We start from the raw sequence: 22,051 nt of genomic DNA, 5'->3' as shown, positions 1-22,051 counted from the left end.
GTGCTATTTTCTAGGCATCCATTAATTTGGGGACATTACAAGCCTATTCTAAATAAGTTTTTCAAAGAAGATGCCAGTTTTTCTAGATAAAATGCGACTGTTTTACTTATTTTGGCTCAGTTGAGTGTGAAACCATTTATCTGCTTGTTCCAACAGATGTGACTGCACCCCGGGATATATAGGCGAGCACTGCGACATTGACTTTGATGACTGCCAAGATAACAAGTGTAAAAATGGAGCCCACTGCACCGATGCAGTGAACGGCTACACGTGCACCTGCCCTGAAGGTTACAGGTAAAAGCAGACATACTCATTTATTTTTTGACTTAGGTCTTACATGACTTAATTCACATCGGCAATTAAGTAAAACTGAGTTAAAATATTTTTTTCTCCCTTTTCTTCAGTGGCTTGTTCTGTGAGTTTTCTCCACCCATGGTTCTCCCTCGCACCAGCCCCTGTGATAATTTTGATTGTCAGAATGGAGCTCAGTGCATCATCAGAATAAATGAGCCAATATGTCAGTGTTTGCCTGGCTACCAGGGAGAGAAGTGTGAGAAACTGGTCAGTGTGAATTTTGTAAACAAAGAGTCTTATCTTCAAATTCCTTCAGCCAAGGTTCTGCCTCAGACAAACATCACACTTCAGGTAAGAGTACTCTTCCTCTAGCAAGGGCTGATCTGATCATAAGCCCTATTCAGCTTCAAAGAATAAACATTCGTGGCCACTTGTGAATGATAGTATTTCTTAGACAGTTAATGACATTGTGACAGAAGCAGCTCCACATTATGTGGAAAGTTCAGTATTTCTTCTCTTCGACATTTGTATTTTCAAGGTGGAATGGAAACCAAGTATTTTTATACATTGTTTTATCCTATGAAAAAGAAAACACACAGCAACAAAATATGCCTCTTCTTCTTGTGCTTGGGTAGAGGCATTTTATTCATTTATTTTTATGGCTCTGCCACTCAGCCCCTGTGCAGGGGGAAGCTTTTCTTAGGAAACCTGCAGTTGAGAAGAGACAGATAAGACAGAACATCTGGATTCAGCCAGTACCTTTTGACTCTTCACACAGAACCTTGAAGAATTGACATGAAATTAACAAACTCAGATTTTAACTCTTTCCAACAAGTCACTGTGTACCTTTGAACAAGTTATTTAGACCCCTAAGGAAGAGGTTACACAAGAGCAGAGGTAAAAAAATGTAGGGTATGTGGGGCAAATTGGGGCTACATGTTTGTTTTAATCTGGTAAGCAAAATAGGGTAATATATTTTGAATTCATATGACTTTTGCTAGTTTTCCACAGACTCCACCCCTTCATATTTGGTTTAAGCTGACACTCAAATAAGGACCTGGAGGTTCTTTGAAGTCATGTGGAATGGGACTTTGGGAAGCAGACAGGACTTCCTTAAAAGTCTGTCTCCCTACACTCCAGTATTTGCTGCACTGAATAGTTATGAGAAGGACACACTGGTGTTCAGGCTTAAGTTCTAACTTTTACTTAACTAGTCCTTTAAAAGCCCAAAGAAAGGCCAAAGAGCAGGATAAAAACAGATTTTCCCCTGCACATGGCATCACTGTAAAGAATTTGTTGTTGTTCTTTTTTTAATATGGGATATAGAAATCAATCTTGCATAATATAGTCACATTTCACATATGCCAAAAATATAGCCCGTTAGAGGAGCAAAAAGAGCAGGTAAGTGAAAATCTCCAGAAAAGAAAGTTCTAAGCACATTCAACATGTTTATTTAAGTATTTGTTATTGTTCTTTTTAAATTTCTTTATGGATTTTAATTAGAACACATTAATTTAGGAACAGGTCACCTTTCAAGTAATAATTTCAGCATACATTATTTTCTCCTAGCCAAAGGGAAAAAATAAAACGTAGTTAAAACCTGTTCACCACAGTTAGTGGTCCCTTTTGTATGTGTCTGTGGAGGATGAAATGCATTTGGCTGACTACACATCCTAGTAACGTTAGTAATGTCAGGTTTATTTCCTACTAGATTGCCACCGATGAAGACAGTGGAATCCTCCTGTATAAGGGTGACAAAGACCATATCGCAGTTGAACTCTACCGGGGGCGTGTTCGGGCCAGCTACGACACAGGCTCTCACCCGGCTTCTGCCATTTACAGGTGAAGATCTCTCAGTTACTGGTAAAGGTGAAAACTATTGTTTAATGAAGAACTGCTTCTCTGTTGTTTTGTGACAGGGAGGGGAGGCAATAATTTGGCTACATCAAGCTTCATGATAAGGATATTGGTTAGGGGCCCAGCAAGATCAGGTGACATAGTCAAATTGGATAATTTGAGAGATTTATAAGGGGATGATTTACAGACGTGGCAGAGGTAGTACAATGACCTAGGGTTAGAAGTAAGGGATGCACTTCCTACCCCTATGCCTGAAGGATTACGGGGAGGAAGCAGTTATAGAAATGCATGCTCTGAAAAGGCTTTGTGGATAGGCCTGCCTGGCAAGAGCTGAGACCTTCCACAGAGGTTTGTATTCTGATCTTTTGGTGGAAACCAGGACTTGAAACACCCAACCTTACTCTCCTTCCTCCCCAAAATCTCCTACCTGTGCTTCCTATTGAACAAACCAGGTGCCAGAAAAAAAATGATTCTACCGATTCCAGTAATGTAGCTTGCACTCAAGCTTCCCAGGTCTCAGAACAGGGAGAAGGGCAGAGGGGAGCTGGAGAGAAACAAATGCAAGCTACCCAGCACTGCGAGTAACTTCAACTTACCATGCACACAACACACGTGTTTTGAGCACCTGCTGTGGGCCAGACACCATTCTAAGCTTTACAGAACAAAGGCCCTGTTCTTTTGGATGTTACACATAATAAGCAAATGGACTCACACCATATTGTGCTAGGTAATCTTGATCATTTATTTTAGAAGTTTTCTATTGTGTTATGATATTGATGATATATTGAAGATGTGAAAGGAGGGTATTTATGGAGCATAAATTTTGGTGCTTTTTGCTTCAGATTAACCATCAGAGCCCCTCCATTGGGTCTCAACACCAATTCTCTGTGCTTCTCCAATAAGTTTCTTAGTTAATTTCTTCACATGTAGAAATAATTGCCACTTTTTACAGACGGGGTCACAAACTCATATGCAGTTTTTCCAGGCAGATAACAAGCGAATTCAGTAGTTCAAGTGCAAGAAAAGAATATGCTCTCACCTTTTTATTTTTTAAAAGATCTAACTTTTTAGATAACTCTGTTACAAATAGCCTTCATGCTGGCAATATAACAGGAGTAATTGAGACTATAATGAACTAAAAGCAAATCTTGTCAAAGCAGAACTGGATGTACTCAGTTGTCCCTGAATGCTGCTGTGTGAAAATAAAGGCCCAGGGATTGCCAGAATTCTTGACTTTTTAAGGAAAGGCAGAAATCTGTTTTATAAAATTTTTTTAATGTAAAGTTTTCCCTCCTTTAAATATCAGTTTGCATTTGTTTTAACATCATATATGACAAAATGCATTGTAGACCAAATACACCTGACAATGAGTAAGTGGGTGTTGAATGGGACATAAGGTGGAGATCCTGACCTCCATGTCATTGAGGTTATTCTTGAATATATCAATGCACCTTAAATATTATTATTTTTTATTTAATATTATATTTACATATTATTTGATCCTTCATAGTAGTTCCGGGAAAGTAGGTGCCAATTGTAGCTATGAATGGAATTCACTAAGTCCTTTTGGTGATGAGCTAACCCACTTGGAATATTTGGAGCATGGAAACAAACACATAATGGTTGGTTTACAAGTGAAATACAATAGTTATTTCATCTCCAAATGGTCATGAATTAATGCGAACATTTTAGATATTACTAGGCTTTAAATTATATAAGCTCAATGTGTTTTAGCTCATAAAAGATTTCAAAAATTTGCAGTTCTTTTTTGTCTTTTTATTTTTTTATTTGTTTTATTTTATGAAATTAAGCAGCATGAAGTTCTTAGAAACTATAGTGAAGGTTCTTGAGTTGATTTATTAAAACTAGAATTCACATAAAATATAATAAAAATGTTTCTAGATAAGTTGTAGAAACCCAAGTGCATATATCCAAATGAGGACTTCCTATAAAGAGCTTTGTTTGAGTTTATATTTTCGCCTAACAAACCCTGTAACATTTACAAAAAGAATATCATGTTGCATCTTCTTCATTAGGAAGCACAAGTCCTTGTTCCTGCTGGCAGATCATCTAATAAAGATATATAGAGCGAGGACTGGAGCAAACATGGATTTAAATTAATTCTTGCCTTTTACTTTATGACGCACCAATCAAGAAAAGCTATTGCATTATTTTTTAGTGAAAGAAAAAAAGCAACAATTACCTAGAATTCAGATACATAGATATGTATATTATATATTAGATTAATTTAGATTAATTATATAGTAATACTATATTGTGAAAATTAATAATTATGTCAAAAAACAGGAAAGGAGGAAAGAAGGAAGCAAGGAAGGAAGGAAATGAGGAAGGTCTCTGTATGATATTGAAAGATTTCCAATTATATTGCTCAGTTAAAAAGAAAAAAAGTAAGATGTAACAGTATCAAAGGAGGGAAAACAAACTTACGTATTTGTGTTTCTATGTATTTGCATAACAAACCTAGACATAAAGAGGAAGGAGGACGTAGAAACAATGCTTGTGCACGAATGCCTTTTAATATTATTTTGATTTTTGAACCATTTGAATGTCATTATTACTCAGAATAAAATTGAAGTAATAGAAAAGAGCAAGGGCTCTAAAAGTAGTCTGCCTTGATTCAAGTTTCAGCTCTATGGCAAGTTGCATCATCTGTGGACCTTATTTGCTAAATAGGGATAATAAATAACACTGCCATCTTCATGGGATTGTGGTAAGAATTTTATAATTTGATACATGTAGAACATTCGGAGCAATGCATGGCAGGTAGTAAACAATGACAGTGGTTCATATTTTGAATTCAGAATGTCCAAAACTGAGTAAGTATTTCATGTGTTTCACCCAAATCTCTGTTCCCATTGCATTCCTTATTTTACTGAAAAGCATGACCAGCTTCTCGGGCATCACAATTTCATTTCCTTTACCTTAAATTTGCAATTTATCCCAAGTCTTACCTCTGCTCTGGCTGAGTTTCTGGCCTTTATCCAAAGGCCGGAAAATGCCAAGGTCTTTGTCTTTGCTCAGGCCCTAATTGGAGTGTGAAATCTCTGAAAGGTGCTACCGCTCCATCATTATAGTGAAATTCATCAATTAACATGTTTGCAATACATTACTTAAAATATTTTGTATTTCCCATACATTACTTAAAATATTTTGTTTGGTTGAATTAAATTTTCTATTCTTGATTGGATTTCCTTTATCATTATTAAAAGTACTCCACACTGATGTTTTAAAAGAAGGTATTGTACAGATTCTTATTTCAGATAATTTGTTAAGTTCAGTTTCATTGCCAAGATTTTATGTTATAGAAAATTTATTTTGGTAAAACATTGTTTTCTAAATTATGAATTATTTAATGTGCTATTGGAACATGCACATGAAAATAATTTTGTATATCAGTTATATCTTTTCAATTGCTTGGTTAATTTCAATATTGGGGCAAATGGATCATTTTTTGGTAAAATAAAACCTGGTAGAATTAGGTAAAAGTAAATATACATTAAGTTATTGTTTCTATAGGATATTTTGGGTTTAAAGAAATTCATTTTAGATGTCAGTTATTGTTTCAAATAAATCAGTAGACAGACAGTTATTTCATGGAATTATATCTAGGCTTATAATCTGCAGCCCTTCAAAGTGATTTCTTTTAATCTAGATAAGAAGAAACTGTTTTAGAAAGTTATTAATGAACAATACAGGCTTCTTTCTTCAGATTCAAATTAATGTTATTTTCCAAACCAGACAGTTTCTTTGGAAACATAGTCAACTACTATTTAAAAATTAGGACAGCAGTTAACATAACTTTAAGTGTGTTCAAGAAAACCCAAAAGGTAGTAATTGTTAGTAGGAATAAAGTAGCATGCACATTTTCTCATTGTATTTCCTACATCCTGAGAGAAGATTGTGGCTTCTTGTAGACCTGCTGGTAAAAGCACCTGGCATCTAGGCAGTGGTGTAGAGCAGTTGTTTGTCAAATAGCATGCCTCGGAATCTCCTGAAAGGTACATTAGAACACACATTGCTGGACACCACCAGTAGTTACTGACTCAGTAGGTCAAAAATTTGCAAGTTCCCTAATGAATTTGCTCAAATATTTTCCTTCTACAAAAGTTATTTATGAAAAAGATATACTTCTTTCTTTAGATTCAAATTAATGTCATTCTCCAAGCCAGATAGTGTCTTTGAAACAGTCAACTACTATTGAAAAATGAGGAAATCAGATGAACCACCTTACTAGTGTACAGGACTATACCATGCATCAATCAGTTTCCATATTTAGGGGACTTTTCAGGGGACTTTCTGCTGCCTGCTGGTAGATTTGGTTCGCTATATAGCTGCTGTATTGTGCAACTTACTCACTTACTTTCTTTTTTAATTTATCATTATACAGTGTAATTGATTTTCATGGCCCTTTACCCAGACTTACATTTTTTAAAAAAAAGAAAAGAAAGAAGAAACTCAAGAGAGACAGCTTCTGAGGCATTCAGTCTTATTGGAGAAGCAAATAGTAGACAGAATCTGTATGGTCTTATTTCCAAGATAAACATTCAGCCATTCTTGATATGCCATAGGGAAAAGTACCACCATTTACCAGCTTTATAACCTTGGACAAATTGCTTCACCTCTGTGCCTCAGTTTCCCCATCTCAACTATTGGAATTATGTCTGTTTTTCACGTATGGTTGTGAGACTTGGAAGTAATGAATGTAAAGCACTGGCGTAGTGTTTGGCACAGGGTAGGCTCTCAGTAACTGGGAATGCTGGTGGTTTATGGATACTTCTCATGCACAGATATCCAGATACCAAAGAATGAATACCCCCGTGAGCACTTTACTGCCTCACATTTGACTCTACAGTATGTTGAAGTGTGGAGTTCCCTTTCTATTTTATTGAATTTTATTTAAATTAATCTTCAAAATATGACTATATTGTATAATGTTGAATATACTAGTAATCCTGATTTGAGCATCACATATCGCACACAGGTATTGATATTCAACGCTGTGCCCCACAGATACATATAATCAATTATATTTCAGTAAAAAATACTCTTCAAAAGTACTGATTAAGATATAACATTACTTGATTAACTACTTTACAAAACTTCTGAAAAACTCTTATGCATATACATAAATATCTTTAATTTCATTTGGCTTCCTCTTCCTTTGATTTGAAGAGATAGGTAGGGACATTTTTTATTATCATCCCTCCTTCATAGATGAAGTATCTTCAGCCCAGAGATAACAAAATGAGATGACCAGTTGACTTTGTTTGGTTTCGGATTCCTATTTCACTGCATGGGATATGTCACCAGATAATGTAAAATTTTTAAGGCACGAAGCTGAAGCTCACATAAGCAAATATGAACTGTTTATCTTTATTAAACTACTGAAATACCTTAGGATTTATGGTTAAGATAGAAATATAAAAATGGCATTGTTAATGTGTCCTGCATAAGTAGAGTGGAAAAAAGAAAATCAGAGACATTTTAGAGCCCCTCTTTTCTTTTAAGCCCCAAATGTTTAAACTATTTTTCTGTAGCAAACCACAGACATAGTTGGGTAACTGCTTTGTTTTCATATATCTATTTATAGTTTAGAAATTCAAGAAAACCAAAGCTCAGGTAATAGATGAGCATAGTAAAACTAACATAATAATGGTAATGAATGCAATTTATGTTCCCAGTGGAAAAGCTCAAAGTTAAGTGGTTCACGTGCTACTTTTGTAAGTCATTGAATTTATAGTTCCCTAGGGAGTGGTGAACTAGCATTTATCAATACTTATCAGAACCCATAAGGATATTATATAGTACAAGTGGGTATGTAGGAAATGACTGTGGTAGACTGCAAAATCAATGATTTTGTGAAAATAGAATCTGAACCCAGTTTTTAAATTCTCATAGTTTATGTGCATTCTCATAACCTTCAAATTCCCACTATAATATTATGGCATATTTTTTGACCATTCAATGAGTTTTAGTAAATGCACCAAGTTGTGTTATCAACATATATGATATTTGCTATAAAACTTGATGCCTGGGCTATTTGAGAGAGAAATCATGTATTAAGGGCTTGTTAGTGGTGAGAACACATGCCATTTGTATAGGACTAGGTACTCTTTTTGATTGTAAAAGTGGCGCATAGTAATTAAGAGAGCATAGTAATTAAGAGTAACACCAGAGCTGAGCAGACTGGCTTCAAGTCTGTTAAGTCACTAATTGGTTGTGCTTTCTTGGGTACCATAAATGCCCAACTCTTGTTGTAAGGCATAAATGAGCAAATACATGTAAAAGTTCTTAGAACAGTACCTGACCCATAGTATGTGTTATATAATTCCTTGCTCTTATTATTTACATTGCTCTGATGAGAAAGAAAAGGTAGAGAAAATTTTCCTAAAGTCATACTAACCTAAGATCACAAATCTAACGAAAGCTAGGACAAGCTGAGCAAGACTTCTCTTGCAGCATTATCCTTCATGATACTGCCAATGAAAATTCCAATTTTATTTTTTTTACATAAAATGAATCTTTCAGAGATCCTATCTAAATATGCTTGAAGCCTATTATGTTATAACTATAATTTACCCAGTATCAATAAGAAAACTATATATGTTATTTCTAATACATTTCCTTTATATTTACTTAACATATATTTGTTGAGCATCTACAATTTATCAGACACCTTGCTGAATACATTAAGGAATACAGAAATAAATAATACATTATCCCTACTTTAATGTAGCTTACCATTAGCTGGAATTAAGGACATACTCAAAAAAAGTGAATAAAGGAGAGAATAAAGGAGCAGAATGTAAAGTGAGTTGATGATGAAACTACTTATCTCCAGCTTCCCAGCTGAAACACTGCATTAGGGTGTATAAAACTTTAAAGGTCTTAAGCCATCCAATTATATCGCATCAAACACCATCACTGACAGTGACATGCCTGCATTGATTGTCTAAGACCAATATGTGACCAAGAACCCATTCCTCAGTACATATGGGTCCTTTCTTTGTAATTTTAATGGGAAAGGGAGCTGCTTATTAATATTTAAAATCCAGTTAAGGTCAATGTCCATATAAAACCACTTAGAGGGTTGTAAATGACCACAAAGGAAAAAGCAATTGGCTTCTACCCTCTCTATGCATATCTGTATTTTAATATTTTACTTTAAAACTTTTAGTAACTTGAACAATATATGCCCCAAAGAGGCTATTATTTTTCTGCCAGTCTTTAACATTTTATTATAATTAATATTAAAAATAAAGCTAGGGCCGGCCCGGTGGCGCACTGCTACAGTGTGCCGCTTGGGAAGCGTGGCGGCGCTCCCGCCGAGGGTTCGGATCCCACATACAGACCGGCTGCTCACTGGCTGAGCGAGGGGCGGGTGCAGCGCCGAGGGTTGCGATCCCGTTGCCTTTCCCGGTCCGGTACGGGCGCGACACTGAGGGTTGCGATCCATTGCCAGTCACGAAAAAAGACAAAAAAAGGGGAAAAAAGAAAATAAAGCTAAATTAAATTGTTCCCTGAAGAAGAATCTGAAATAGTTTTACATTATTTATATAATGATGATACTCCTGGTGGTGGTGGTGCTGATGATGGTGCTCATATCTAACATTTAATTGGTTATGCTATGCATTTCTTAGAAAATCACTTTATATAGACCTCAAATTATCCATAGAAGGGAGAAATATTTATCGGCATTTACTAAGAGAAAACTGAAGTGTAGGGCCAGCCCGGTGGCGCACTGGATAAGTGCGCCGCTTGGGAAGCGCGGCGGCGCTCCCGCCCGAGGGGTCGGATCCCACATATGGACCGGTTCCCACTCACTGGCTGAGCGAGGCGCGGGAGCAACGCCAAGGGTTGCGATCCCGCTGCCAGTCCCCGGTTTGGTATGGGGGCAACACTGAGGGTTGCGATCCGTTGCCGGACACGGAAAAAGACAAAAGACAAAAAAAAAAAAAAAAAAAAAAAAAAAAAAAAAAAAAAAAAAAAAAAAAAAAAAAAAAAAAAACTGAAGTGTATTAGTAATCAAGTAACTTATCTAAGGCCAAACATCTAAAAAATGCAGGAACAGGATTCAAGTCCAGGATTATTCAACTTGAAAATCTATATGTTTAACCACTAGCTGATATTACTACTCAGAATAGCACCTTAGAAAAGAATCATAGTTAAGATCACTAACAGTTGGTATGCAACTTTATTTAGAAAGTAATTTTGTAGTCTATTGTTTCGTCTGCTGATATTAATGGTGTTAAGTGTTGGGATAGTTAAATTTGTAGGAGGCAAAACTATTGACTGACATATAAAATAATGTTTATTTTTGAAAGTTAATATCTAAGACGGGCTATCAGAGATCCCTGCACACATGAACTTTGCAGACCACTTAAGCCAAGAGAACTTCAGATACTTTCACATTTCTGTGGAATGGCTCATATTGCTCTCAAATCAAAAAACTTTTTATTCTCTGTCAGCAAATAATGGCATATGATTAGACTCCAGTGGTGGGAACCATGCAGAAACATTAATACATTTTTCTGTCATTTTCCAGGCTTGACCTTTTTGCAAATTTAAATATCAGTGCCTGGAATTTTAAGCAATTATCTCATGTAGGGAGTATTGGGCATTTACATGTAGGAATAGTCTTTAACATATGCTTTCATATTTCCATTTTTTTAACCTTTCTTCCAGTCAATATCCCAGTATGTTACGTCTTTAATATTCATTGATATTAAATTTTTGACCCCAACTTCCATTATGCTATACTTTGCCTAGTGAGAGGTGAGTACATCCCTGACACTGCACCCTGGACTGGTTCCTGCTTTCTTCTTTGGTCCTATTTCATTGGTTCTGTTTTCTGTTTTGCCCACTTTAACACCAGAGTTAAATTTGCAACCCAACTTCAAAGCCATATTCGTATAGCACCTGTTTACCAATTGCACCCAACTTCATCTTATTTTTAATCCTCGTCTTCCATTTACCTAGGTTTCTTAATCTTTTTGTTTTCGTCCAATTTATCAATTTCTATAAGACTTTTCAAGGTTTTTAGAAGGTGACAGTAATAATTGTGAGATCAGTCCCTTTAAATATATAGAAAAGAAACTGGACAACCACTGTCATGGCTAGACTCCCTAAATATGAATATTTTTCTTATTTAATCTGTTATTCCGACCACTCCACTGAGCACAGACTTCTTCACAGTAATATCACTTGATGGGTAGCTCCCTGAAAAATGCACAGAAAATAAGAGTATATTATCAATTAACAAATTTCAAAAAATGGAAAGATCTCACTAAGTTGGTACTTCTTGTATTTGTGTGTATGTTTGATTCTAACAAATCCTAATGTACAGTGTTATCAGTGTTCCCTGAATACCAGTGTCTTTAGAGTGCATTTGGAATAGGTTCAGGTTCCTTGTATTTTTAATACTATTTGGAGTAACAGGCAGTACCTTAGTAATTGGAACTTTCATGGCATTTTAAAGCAAATATGCACATTATCTTTTGTAATTTCTACATATTGAGAGAATGTGACTGGATAATAAAATATACTCATTTCCACTTCTCACCATGGGAGAACAACCTTATTTTGTATCCAGTTCCTGAGAAGTTAAAATTGATTGTGTCTCCTTGAAAATATCTTTTTTTTTTTTTTAATCAACTACTGGTCTTCATCTTCATTAAAGTTAAATAGAAGTGTTTTCCCCCAAGGAGCACTTATTGTAGTTTATATTTTAACTCTGTTTCTTTAATGCAAAGAAAATGGAAGGAGCAGCTAAGTTTTTTTTTGTTGTTGTTTTTTGTTTGTTTGTTTGTTTTCATTGCAGTGTGGAGACGATCAATGATGGAAACTTCCACATTGTGGAACTGCTTGCCCTGGATCAGAGTCTCTCCTTGTCTGTGGATGGAGGGAGCCCCAAAATCATCACCAACTTGTCAAAGCAGTCCACATTGAATTTTGACTCCCCACTCTACGTAGGAGGTAAGGGTTCTTCCAAATTCGGTGGGTCCCCAAACACTGTGATTCTCATCATAGACTAATTTTGAAATTATTGATGCCTGGCACCATGGTCATTGGCCAATAGTGTGATCAATCATTGGAAGATGGACAGCAAGGATAGAACAGAGAGGAGAGCTCTCTATGGGTGTTAAAGGACCGTTTTGTAATCCCTGGTCTATGTCTAATTAAATGTGTCCTTGGGATTAAAAAGGACATTAATATTTCTTTTGTGTCTATCAATTGCTATGTGGTGTACAAATCCTATATTTGATCTGGTCTATAGAAAAATAAAGTTGGTTGTAGGTCAAATGAGACAATGAAGAAAGTGTTGAAACAAGCTCGATGCAAACTGGGGAGTGGATGGCCCCACCCCAGCACCTTTATGGAGGTAAACCCGACCAGCTCGGTCAAATGTTACCATGCTGGAGTTTCCGCACTACCAGTTGCTCATTGATGTAGGTTATAGGATAATTAACAGTGAAGTTCAATGAATGAACGAATGAATGAAGAAATTAAGTGTATAAATTGTAACAGGGCGACAGGAAGTAGTTCTGTTTAGCTGAAACCCTAAGGTGAATGGACAAGAGAGAAGATTGTAAAGGTAGGTTAGGGCTTGGAATGATAGAGTGAAGACTCTGGACTTTATTTCTAAGCAACAAGAAGGCAAATGAGGAAACAGGGAAGGAACAGAAGTGTGAGCGAGGTTCTGAAGGAACCCAGAGCTAAAGACCCACAACAGAGAGAGAGCTCCCACACTGTAAGCATAGAATTTCCGGATTCAGACAAAGGAGCAAGAAAGCAGATGATTTTGAATTGAGATGCATTGAATTAAATTACATTGAATTGAGTTGAATTGACTGATAAAATTAACTCATTTTACAGATAAATAGATTAAAACTTCTGAAAAGGTCAATTTATCTGATGTCTTCACCATGACAGTATTTTCATGAAGTTCACATCATTTCCTAAGGAATCTCAGGATGCAACACATCTATCTTTACCCCTCAAGGTCTTCTCTGAAAGCATTTCTTAGAAGTGTTCTATAAGTCCAGAGCACTTTTATTTTTAGTAATTTCAGTAGTAGAATATCTTAACTTGATAAAGTTTGATTTTTGGGGGTTTTTTTTAGAAACAGTTCAAAATCTTTGGTTCAATTCTATAAATATTTATTTAGCACCCGCCACATGCTGGGAACTACATACAGAATAGAAAGTTGAAACAAAATATATAGCCTCTCTTCTGCTCCCAGGGAAGTGGGAAATGCAGTTGCATCTTCAAGTAACTGTAACGCATTGACATTAAAGTATCCTATATTAAGCCTATTAGGCAAGATGACTGATCTAATTGTTTCATGAGAATCACAACTATGAGACTCATTAAAAAACAAAAGCTTTCCATTCTTCAATGTACTCCAGTTAATAGGGTTGCTTTGGGATGGTTGAAGCACGTCACAAATGTACCTGTGATTTGAGAGACAAGAAATTATATTTATGGAGCACATACTATGTGCCCCACACAATGCTTCTTTTACCATCCTAATCCTCAGAGCCTTAAGAAGTAGCAATTATCTTCTATAATCTACAGTTCCTGAGGGACAGCCTCAAGGACTTTATGTAACTTGTCCAAGTTCACGAAGCTATTACATGGCAGACACCACATTTAAGTCCAAGTCTGTCTGACTCCAAAGTCACTTGCATCACCACTTCTTAACGTAAAACAGAAAGGGAAGTAATCTAAGTTTTGTGGCTTTTTGTGGTTTATTTTTGGACTTGTCCTTTGCTTGATTTTATCATGCTTTCATTAGAAACCACTTCAGTAAATCTTTTAAAACACCCTTAGAATATGATGCATAAGAATTTTTTTTTTTTTAAGTACGAATGGGATTGCTTAGGTCAGAACATTTTTTTTAAATGGGGAAAAAAACATTTTAAACTCCAAAATGAAAAGCACTAATCCTTCCGAGGGTGAAGGGCCTGGAAGAATCCAGACAGCAAGTCACCCAGGCCTGAAGGAAACTACTTCTACCCCAGTGCCACTGCCTGCAAACATACTGCACCCACTTCCTTCCAGCTCAGAGTGCAGTCTCAAGGGGGATTTGGATTTAAAAACATACAAGGTACCCACAATACCACAGTCTCGAATGCTGTATGGCAAAGAAAATGGAAGGAGGCAAAGGCATGAGAAGCTGAGTTAGCAAAGGAGAGTGAGGTAAACAAGTTTAAAAACAGGGACACTTCTCAAAGAGGACTTCCTGAAGGTGACGTGACCTGTCCCTCAGTGCCTTGCAGAAGTATTCCCTGACAAAACAGAGAGGAAGCTTAACCTAACTTAGGTTATCAATTCTCCATGATAGAGGTTTTAATTAACATGAACAATTTAATCTTTATATTTTTCTGTATAACAGTCCAACCAGAACACTCATTATGTAACAAGGCAAAAAAAAAAAAAAAAAAATCTAAGACCCACGCTTAGATATCCCTGCATATATCACAAATCCCTCAGTTTTGATAGTTGGTTGCTTTACCGTCATTTTGAAGCATGCAGAGCCTGTTAAGGCTAAAAGCTGTCTACTGTGTTATCTGTGGATGGATTGAATCCCAGCTAATGTGCATGGCATGTAGGAAAGGCTTACAAAACCTTCATGGATGTACTTCTGTTTATCAGTTAAGACCTAATTCCTTAGTCAAGCACACGAAAAGGAAGACTCAGAATAATTATTGATTTTCTTGTATCCTTTGAAAGTCAAATATATGTATGGTATATAAACATTTTTATTCATTAGCTACCATAATCAAAGTTGAACCTTTTATAATTGTTAGTTTGGGGACTGAAAGGAACACACTTGCTAATTGTTTCTCCCTGTTGAGGAACTTTGCCAATCTGTATTTCGTCTTGAGATGTGCACGTATGTGCATTATACCACCATCAAAATGAGCTATTAAAAATATCTTTGGAAAAAGTTCATTTTTAACCTAGGAAGAAAAGAACATAAATGTGTGGACACTGAAGTCCACATGTTTGTGATGGATGGAGATGATTAAATTAGAAAGTCTTACTCCAGAGCAAGGAATCCCTGTCACTAGTTCTCTCCTGGAAATGGTGAATTTCATCCTTTTGATGCTGCTCTGCAAAGCCACCCAGTTTCCAGAGCCAGAGGGACGTAGACTGTAAGCCTGTATACATGGAACTTCAAAGCTAAGACACCTATATACCTGTCAGTGTGACCATGGACCACCCAAATGAGAATCACCTGAGCTGTATGTTTGCACTGAGATTTCTGCACCTGTCTCCCTCCCTACTGGGTCAGAATCTCAGGGTGGGAGAGAGTGGGGCCTGGGAAGCTGCCTTCTGAACGCGCACTACTGGTGGTTCTTATATATGACAAGCTTGGGAACCTCTGCTCTGCCCATCTGCGGTGTCATAGATGAGAAAATTAAACACAAGAGGAGGTCTGGCCCCCAAATAGACTTGATCTCTAGCCTAGTGGTTTCGTACACCTAGCCGTCTGACTTCGGTGCCTGCTAAGACTCAAATAGGGCTCCTTGGAATGGGTAAGGGGACTGTGGCACAAGACAGGGCACAAAAGAGCGCGGTAGTTCTTGGTCTTTGTAATCAACAGCCCCTCTGGAGAGGAAGAGCCTGCATCTTCCCTAGCCTAGAACCTCCAGCCAGTAGCTCAGAGTCCAGGCACAGCTAGGACATGAGTCCTGGTGGGAAAAGTCAGCTGGTCTGGAGGCCTCTGACTCCCTCCCCTTACCCCACAGTGACCTGGATGGCTGCCGTACGGAGGACACTGGCCAGGAAATATTTCAGGGTCTGACTTAGGCCATGGAAAGATTCCTCAGGTTTGCCAAAATGAGGACTAATATATGACTGTCACTAGTAAAATGCATGTATACAAAAATGGCAAATACTCTGTTTTTGAAGTAATTTCTTTTGTAGTCCTTATTTCTTGAAATATAAGGGCTTCAAGCTCAATTAGCAAGAGAAAGAAATGATGTGAATGAGGTGCTGTCCTGATAAAGATCAGGGGAGAGTTGCTCAGGCACCGACGTCCTCGACTGTGCTCAGGAATACTGCCAGGGGTGAGCTGGAGTAGTTGCCAGCTTTGAATTTGGCAGGGTTGGGGTGAATGGCCACCCCAGCTCTCACCCTCTAAAACTTGGTGGACCAGACGCTGACTCCAGGATTGAGAAGGTTCGTCTCATCAGTCTGATTCTAACCAGAGCTTGCTGGGTGACACTGAGCCATGTCCATGGACTTGAGCCCTCTGGGCCCTGGCCCATTCATCTTTAAGATAAGGGGTGGAATTGGCCAGGGGATTTCAACTTGAGCTTTGTGGAGCTCTGAGCTTCCAGGGGGAAGAAGGGGTATCTAGAGAGGATTGGGGGTAGGAGGGGAATAGAGAGGAGGGAGCATTAATCTCTCCCCTCCCCTAATCTCGCCTTTAAGAATAGCAGCTCTGCTTTTAGGTTCCATGTAGAGTTTTGTTTGAAACAAACATAATATTAAAGATCAACCACCAATGAACTAGGTTCGTTATTCTAGCTGTGCATTAGAATTGCCTGGAGCATCTTCCAAAAACCAAAACAAAAACACACATCTCTTCTCCAGCCCTGCCCGAATATCCTGATTTAGTAGGCTTGGGGTGAGGTTCCAAGTATCATAATTTCTGGCTGAGGAGCCCCCAAAGAGCCTGACTCTGACCTGGCTCCCCTCTCCAGGCATGCCCGGCAAGAACAATGTGGCCGCTCTGCGCCAGGCCCCTGGGCAGAATGGCACCAGCTTCCATGGCTGTATCCGGAACCTTTACATCAACAGCGAGCTCCAGGACTTCCGCAAGGTGCCCATGCAAACAGGCATCCTGCCGGGCTGCGAGCCATGCCACAAGAAGGTGTGTGCCCACGGCACCTGCCAGCCCGGCAGCCAGTCGGGCTTCACCTGCGACTGCGAGGAAGGATGGACGGGGCCCCTCTGTGACCAGCGGACCAATGACCCCTGTCTTGGAAATAAGTAAGCTTGTGCTGCTTGGTAGTTGAACCCACACCTAAACCCTCAGAGCAAAATGGAAGGAGGAGAGGAAGGACGGGAGGGAGGGAGCTCAGCCCATTCGCACTCTGCCCCTCACATCCATCCAGTCTTTCTGCATTCCTGTCTTCCCTCCATTCATTCTTACCTCCTCCGCTGAATGCATTTCCGTCCCTGACTTCCCTTCCTCTGCCCCTGCAGATGTGTCCATGGCACCTGCTTGCCCATCAATGCCTTCTCCTACAGCTGTAAGTGCCTGGAGGGCCATGGAGGCGTCCTGTGCGATGAGGAGGAGGATCTGTTCAACCCCTGCCAGGCGATCAAGTGTAAGCACGGGAAGTGCAGGCTCTCTGGACTCGGGCAGCCCTACTGTGAATGCAGCAGCGGATACACGGGGGACGGCTGCGACCGAGGTGAGCCAGCTGCCTGCTCACAGCAAAGCAAGAAGGGGCACTGTCTTTGAAAAGAGAGCAAGAAAGCATGAAAGAAACAGAAGGGAGGAAGTGATAGGAGAACAACAGCTCTTTGCACTACTTGCAATGTTGCTATTGATTTATTTCAAGTGTTATGAAGGCACCAGATGTGAAATGTTCTAAACCTCCACTGCGAGTTTTTACACGGCCTTCAAATGTCTCCTCACAACTGAATTTGCCATGAAAACACTCCTTTTTACCTTATGTGTAGAAACACATTTACTTTACCCACCTCTTACCTTTACCTGTTATTCTCATCCATATCCAGTCATCCCTTGGTATCTGCAGGGGAGTTGGTTCTAGGACCCCTACAGGTACCAAAATCCACAAATGCGCTAGTCTCCTATATAAAACAGCATAGTATTTGCATATAACCTACACACATCCTCCTGTACTTTAAAGCATCTCTAGATGTCTTCCAGTACCTGATACAACGCCTGCACATCACTTTGTTTGCATGGATACAACGTAGTACTCGACATGCTGCAAATTCAAGTATTGCTTTTTGGAACTTTATGGAATTTTTTTTTTATTTCTGAATATTTTCTATCTGTGGATGGTTAGTTGAATCCATGGATGTGGGTTCCAAGAATACAGAGGGCTGACTGTATATCATTAATTTGTCTTCTGGTACAGAGAAGGTAGAAGTAATAATTTTGCTCCAGTTTTAGTACAAAATTACCTTTGACCTTAGAATCGACTGATTTATCACAGCAAATTATGCAGGTGAGAAGCATCGAAGCGGGCTGACTTTTTAGCCCATCTTCCTCCTCCTTTGTCCCTGTGATCAGAACACGCCTTGCCTCCAGCTGGCACGGACTTTGTTTTGTGTATCCGAGGGACGAGACAGGAGGAACGTGCCCATGGAAGCTTTTAGCAGATGTCTCTTTTTTGAACTACTTCATACTAGGGTAATTTATGACGTTAGTGGAATGTTACTTGTATTAAGTAACAGATTGGATAATATGAAACTCTAGGTCTAATAAATTAAATTACATACTCTCTGAAACTGTTCCCTGTGGTAAACAAAACCAGCTGTTAGTAGTGTAAAAACAGAAGATGTGTATTTTTTTTTCCTTTTTTTCTTTTGCAATAAAGGAAAAGATTTAGGAATCCAATTTTCTTGTCAGTGCAATAGCATTGTATTTATAGTGTACATATAAAGCATTCACTTTGCTGAAAATAAAGGCCCAAAAGAAGTATTTCTCAAAGAACGGCAGGAGATGCCACCAGCCAGTAATATGTAATGTAAGCATAACACTAAAAATAGCAGTTACCCAGGAGAAGTAAAGACAGCACCTCCTGAATTGAGTTGTGGATTCAGTCACTCTGCATGATTTACAGCGACTGTCCTTAAAACGCTTGTGTTTTTTTGTTCTTTTCTAGAAATCTCTTGTCGAGGGGAACGGATAAGAGATTATTACCAAAAGCAGCAGGGCTATGCCGCCTGCCAAACAACCAAGAAGGTCTCCCGCCTGGAATGCAGAGGTGGGTGTGCGGGAGGCCAGTGCTGCGGACCTCTGAGGAGCAAGCGACGGAAATACTCCTTTGAATGCACGGACGGGTCTTCTTTTGTGGACGAGGTCGAGAAGGTGGTGAAGTGTGGCTGTGCGAGGTGTGCGTCCTAAGCACGTCCCTGGCAGCTTTCGTCTCTGGAAAATGTTGTGTACTTCTTCACCTATGTTGGACAAATTCATGCTTCATAGTGGAAATATTTGAAATATATTGTAAAATACAGAACAGACTTATTTTTATTATGAGAATAAAAGACTTTTTTTTCTGCATTTGGAAAAAAAAAAAATGCTTGAACTAAAGCTTCCCCGAAGCAGGAGAAGTATGCAGAAAGATATACCTAGAGGCATTAGAACCACGATGGGAACCATTGCAACTCAGAGCCATCGTGGGAACATGCTGAAGATTAGCAGAAGCACAAACACAAAGGACAGACGAGCTACTGTGCAGTGGCGTGAGATTGCCCAGAACATAACTGTGTGCCCTTTGTCACATCCATGCAGTTCACTAGGCCACACCCAGCACCTGCCTGTGAAGGATGATACAAGGCAGGGGAATGGAACTCAAGAATTCACAGATAGAACAAAGGGGTGTGAGATATTTTGTGCAAAATACAGTGTCCTGAAGATCTGGGTTCCATTCATGAACAAACACGGGAGTGCTAAAATACATTTTATCTTCTTTTTCAATGTCAGCATGTCAGCAGAAGCAGCACACAAAAGTGTTTATCTACCATTTTCCAGTATTATTTTTTTTGTAATATAAATGATAAAGGAGATGATAAAGAACCAATAGATTATTGATAAATAAATTAGTAATAATATGAATTTTTTGTTTCTATGAGTTCTAAACAGCCCTATACAGTATTCAGTTTCAATGAGAAATATTTATTGTATCAAAGTACATTGTACTTAACATGTTAGGCCACCCTTTTGCTGTTTCTCGATGCTTTAATATATATTAATTTATAATTGTCCTGATATTTTTGTACTTTTTTCAAACTTAAAATCAGGATTTTCTTTCTTTCTTTTTTTTTTTTTTTTTTGTCAATAGTACTAACTTAGGGTGTTATCTTGGGATAAATATGTGTTGGTCTGTTTGTTTACCTTGACATCTGACCACTGGTGTCACTGACCCACTGGCCTTGTTCAGGACACCTGAAGAGAGTATGCAAAGTCCAAGAAAGGAAAATGCAAATCTGTATGTGAGATGGTTGTTGTAGAGAAAGAAGGGTCCCTCTGCAACTTGTCCTTAGAGAAAAGAAATGGAGTGTAGCAATCGCCACTAGAAGGTAGACCATTTACAAATTAATATTTCCTTGACTCTTTTTTTTTGCTCTTTTGTTGGGGGTGGGTGGGGAGAAAAAAGACTGTCATGTCAAGAACTGTGATTTTTTTTTTCCAAACAATAAAACTCCTTTATTACCTTAATGTTCCCATGTTAACATGTTTGCTGCTAAACTACGACGTAGAATTGATAATGATTTATAGTGGACTGTGCTCTTCCCTCATTAAAATCCCAGGGTGCCCTGTAAAGATGCAGATGTTTCTTCCCCAAAATTTTTTTACAAAGAAAATTAGATGTACATGTATAATTCTGTGTGCTTTGTCTTTCTCCAGACTAATATCAGTTACACTACTGATGTTTGTACATTAAACAGATATTTACTTCATTAACAGCTTGGTGGTTTTCTTAGAAATTGCAGGATAGTTAGAGGTCCCTCCTTAAGAATTTGTTCACTAGGGCCGGCCCGGTAGCGCACTGCTACAGTGCACCGCTTGAGAGCACGGTGGCGCTCCCGCCGAGTGTTCGGATCCCACATACAGACCGGTTCCCACTCACTGGCTGAGCGAGGGGCGGGCACAGCACCGAGGGTTGTGATCCCGTTGCCGGTCCCGGTCCGGTACGGGCGCGACACAGAGGGTTGCGGTCCGTTGCCGGACACGAAAAAAAGACAAAAAAAAAAAAAAAGGAAAAGAATTTGTTCACTAAAGCGATACAGAAAGAACAGGAAAGAAAACCTATCCCTGTATGTTGCCGGAGATTGGTTTGAGATTCATATATTGTCACATCTGGTGACTTTGAATGGCAACATAAAAGAGATGGGAGAACATAACTCTTTACTAGGAAAGAAGTATGTATTCAATTAATGTCTTTTAAAAAACTGTAAGGTGAAGTCTAACTGAGGTGAAGTGTTTTTGTTTTGTTCTTCTTTTCTTTCCCCCTCGAGTAGAACCAGATGGAAAACTAACAATGACAGAGTGTCATTCACCACTCTCAGGCAAGGGTTGGTAACATCAAGGTACACCATCGAGAAGAGGGAAACCACATTGGCTGGGCAGAGTATGTATACTCTCTCACCCTGATAATATTGCTTCACTTCTCTGTAAGAAAACCATGCACACATGTATACATGTGCATACACTCAAACACACACACCTCTCTCAGCATGGTCATTCAATCATTTATTCATTCTTGTTTAAAATGTTTTCATTTTAATTATATAAATATTATATAGCTATTGTAAAACATTTATTCCCATTGATTGCTTTTTTGCAATGGGTTTAAATCCTTCATTAAGCAAAGAAACATCTGCGAAGATGACATGCTTCAGATTTGTGTTTATAGGCATGTGTTATCTATATAGCCACTGATTTTTGAGTGCTTGTTATATGTCAGGTACTATGCTAAAGGCTTTGTATGAAATATTAATCTCTATAAAACTATGTGATTATTGCGCTCCTTTTTTACACATGCATACAGGGCTCATAAACAGAGGGGCTGGATTCCACCTCAGGCCTTTCAGAGTCTGTGTTCTAGTAATAAAGGCAGCAGTTCAGTAACCACTATGTCTATTAGGGGACTTTTAAGAC

The 22,051-nt window shown here is 38.5% G+C and overlaps 1 protein-coding gene across 1 annotated transcript in view; it reads left to right on the top strand.

Moving 5' to 3' along the window:
* Nucleotides 1–20,197, top strand: part of SLIT2 (slit homolog 2 (Drosophila)) — a 161,771-nt gene extending 141,574 nt beyond the window's left edge. Inside the window, 7 exon segments of the mRNA XM_008575750.1 lie at nt 157–294; nt 405–645; nt 2,006–2,136; nt 11,993–12,147; nt 16,890–17,178; nt 17,395–17,606; nt 19,053–20,197. Coding sequence (XP_008573972.1) covers nt 157–294; nt 405–645; nt 2,006–2,136; nt 11,993–12,147; nt 16,890–17,178; nt 17,395–17,606; nt 19,053–19,294 — 1,408 coding nt within the window. The 3' untranslated portion in view covers nt 19,295–20,197.
* The last annotated feature ends 1,854 nt before the right edge of the window (nt 20,198–22,051 follow it).

This window comes from Galeopterus variegatus, unplaced genomic scaffold (assembly GCF_000696425.1).
Source record: "Galeopterus variegatus unplaced genomic scaffold, G_variegatus-3.0.2 Scaffold1230, whole genome shotgun sequence".
NCBI classification, from domain to species: Eukaryota; Metazoa; Chordata; class Mammalia; order Dermoptera; family Cynocephalidae; genus Galeopterus; species Galeopterus variegatus.
This window is presented reverse-complemented; position numbering and strand designations above follow the sequence as displayed.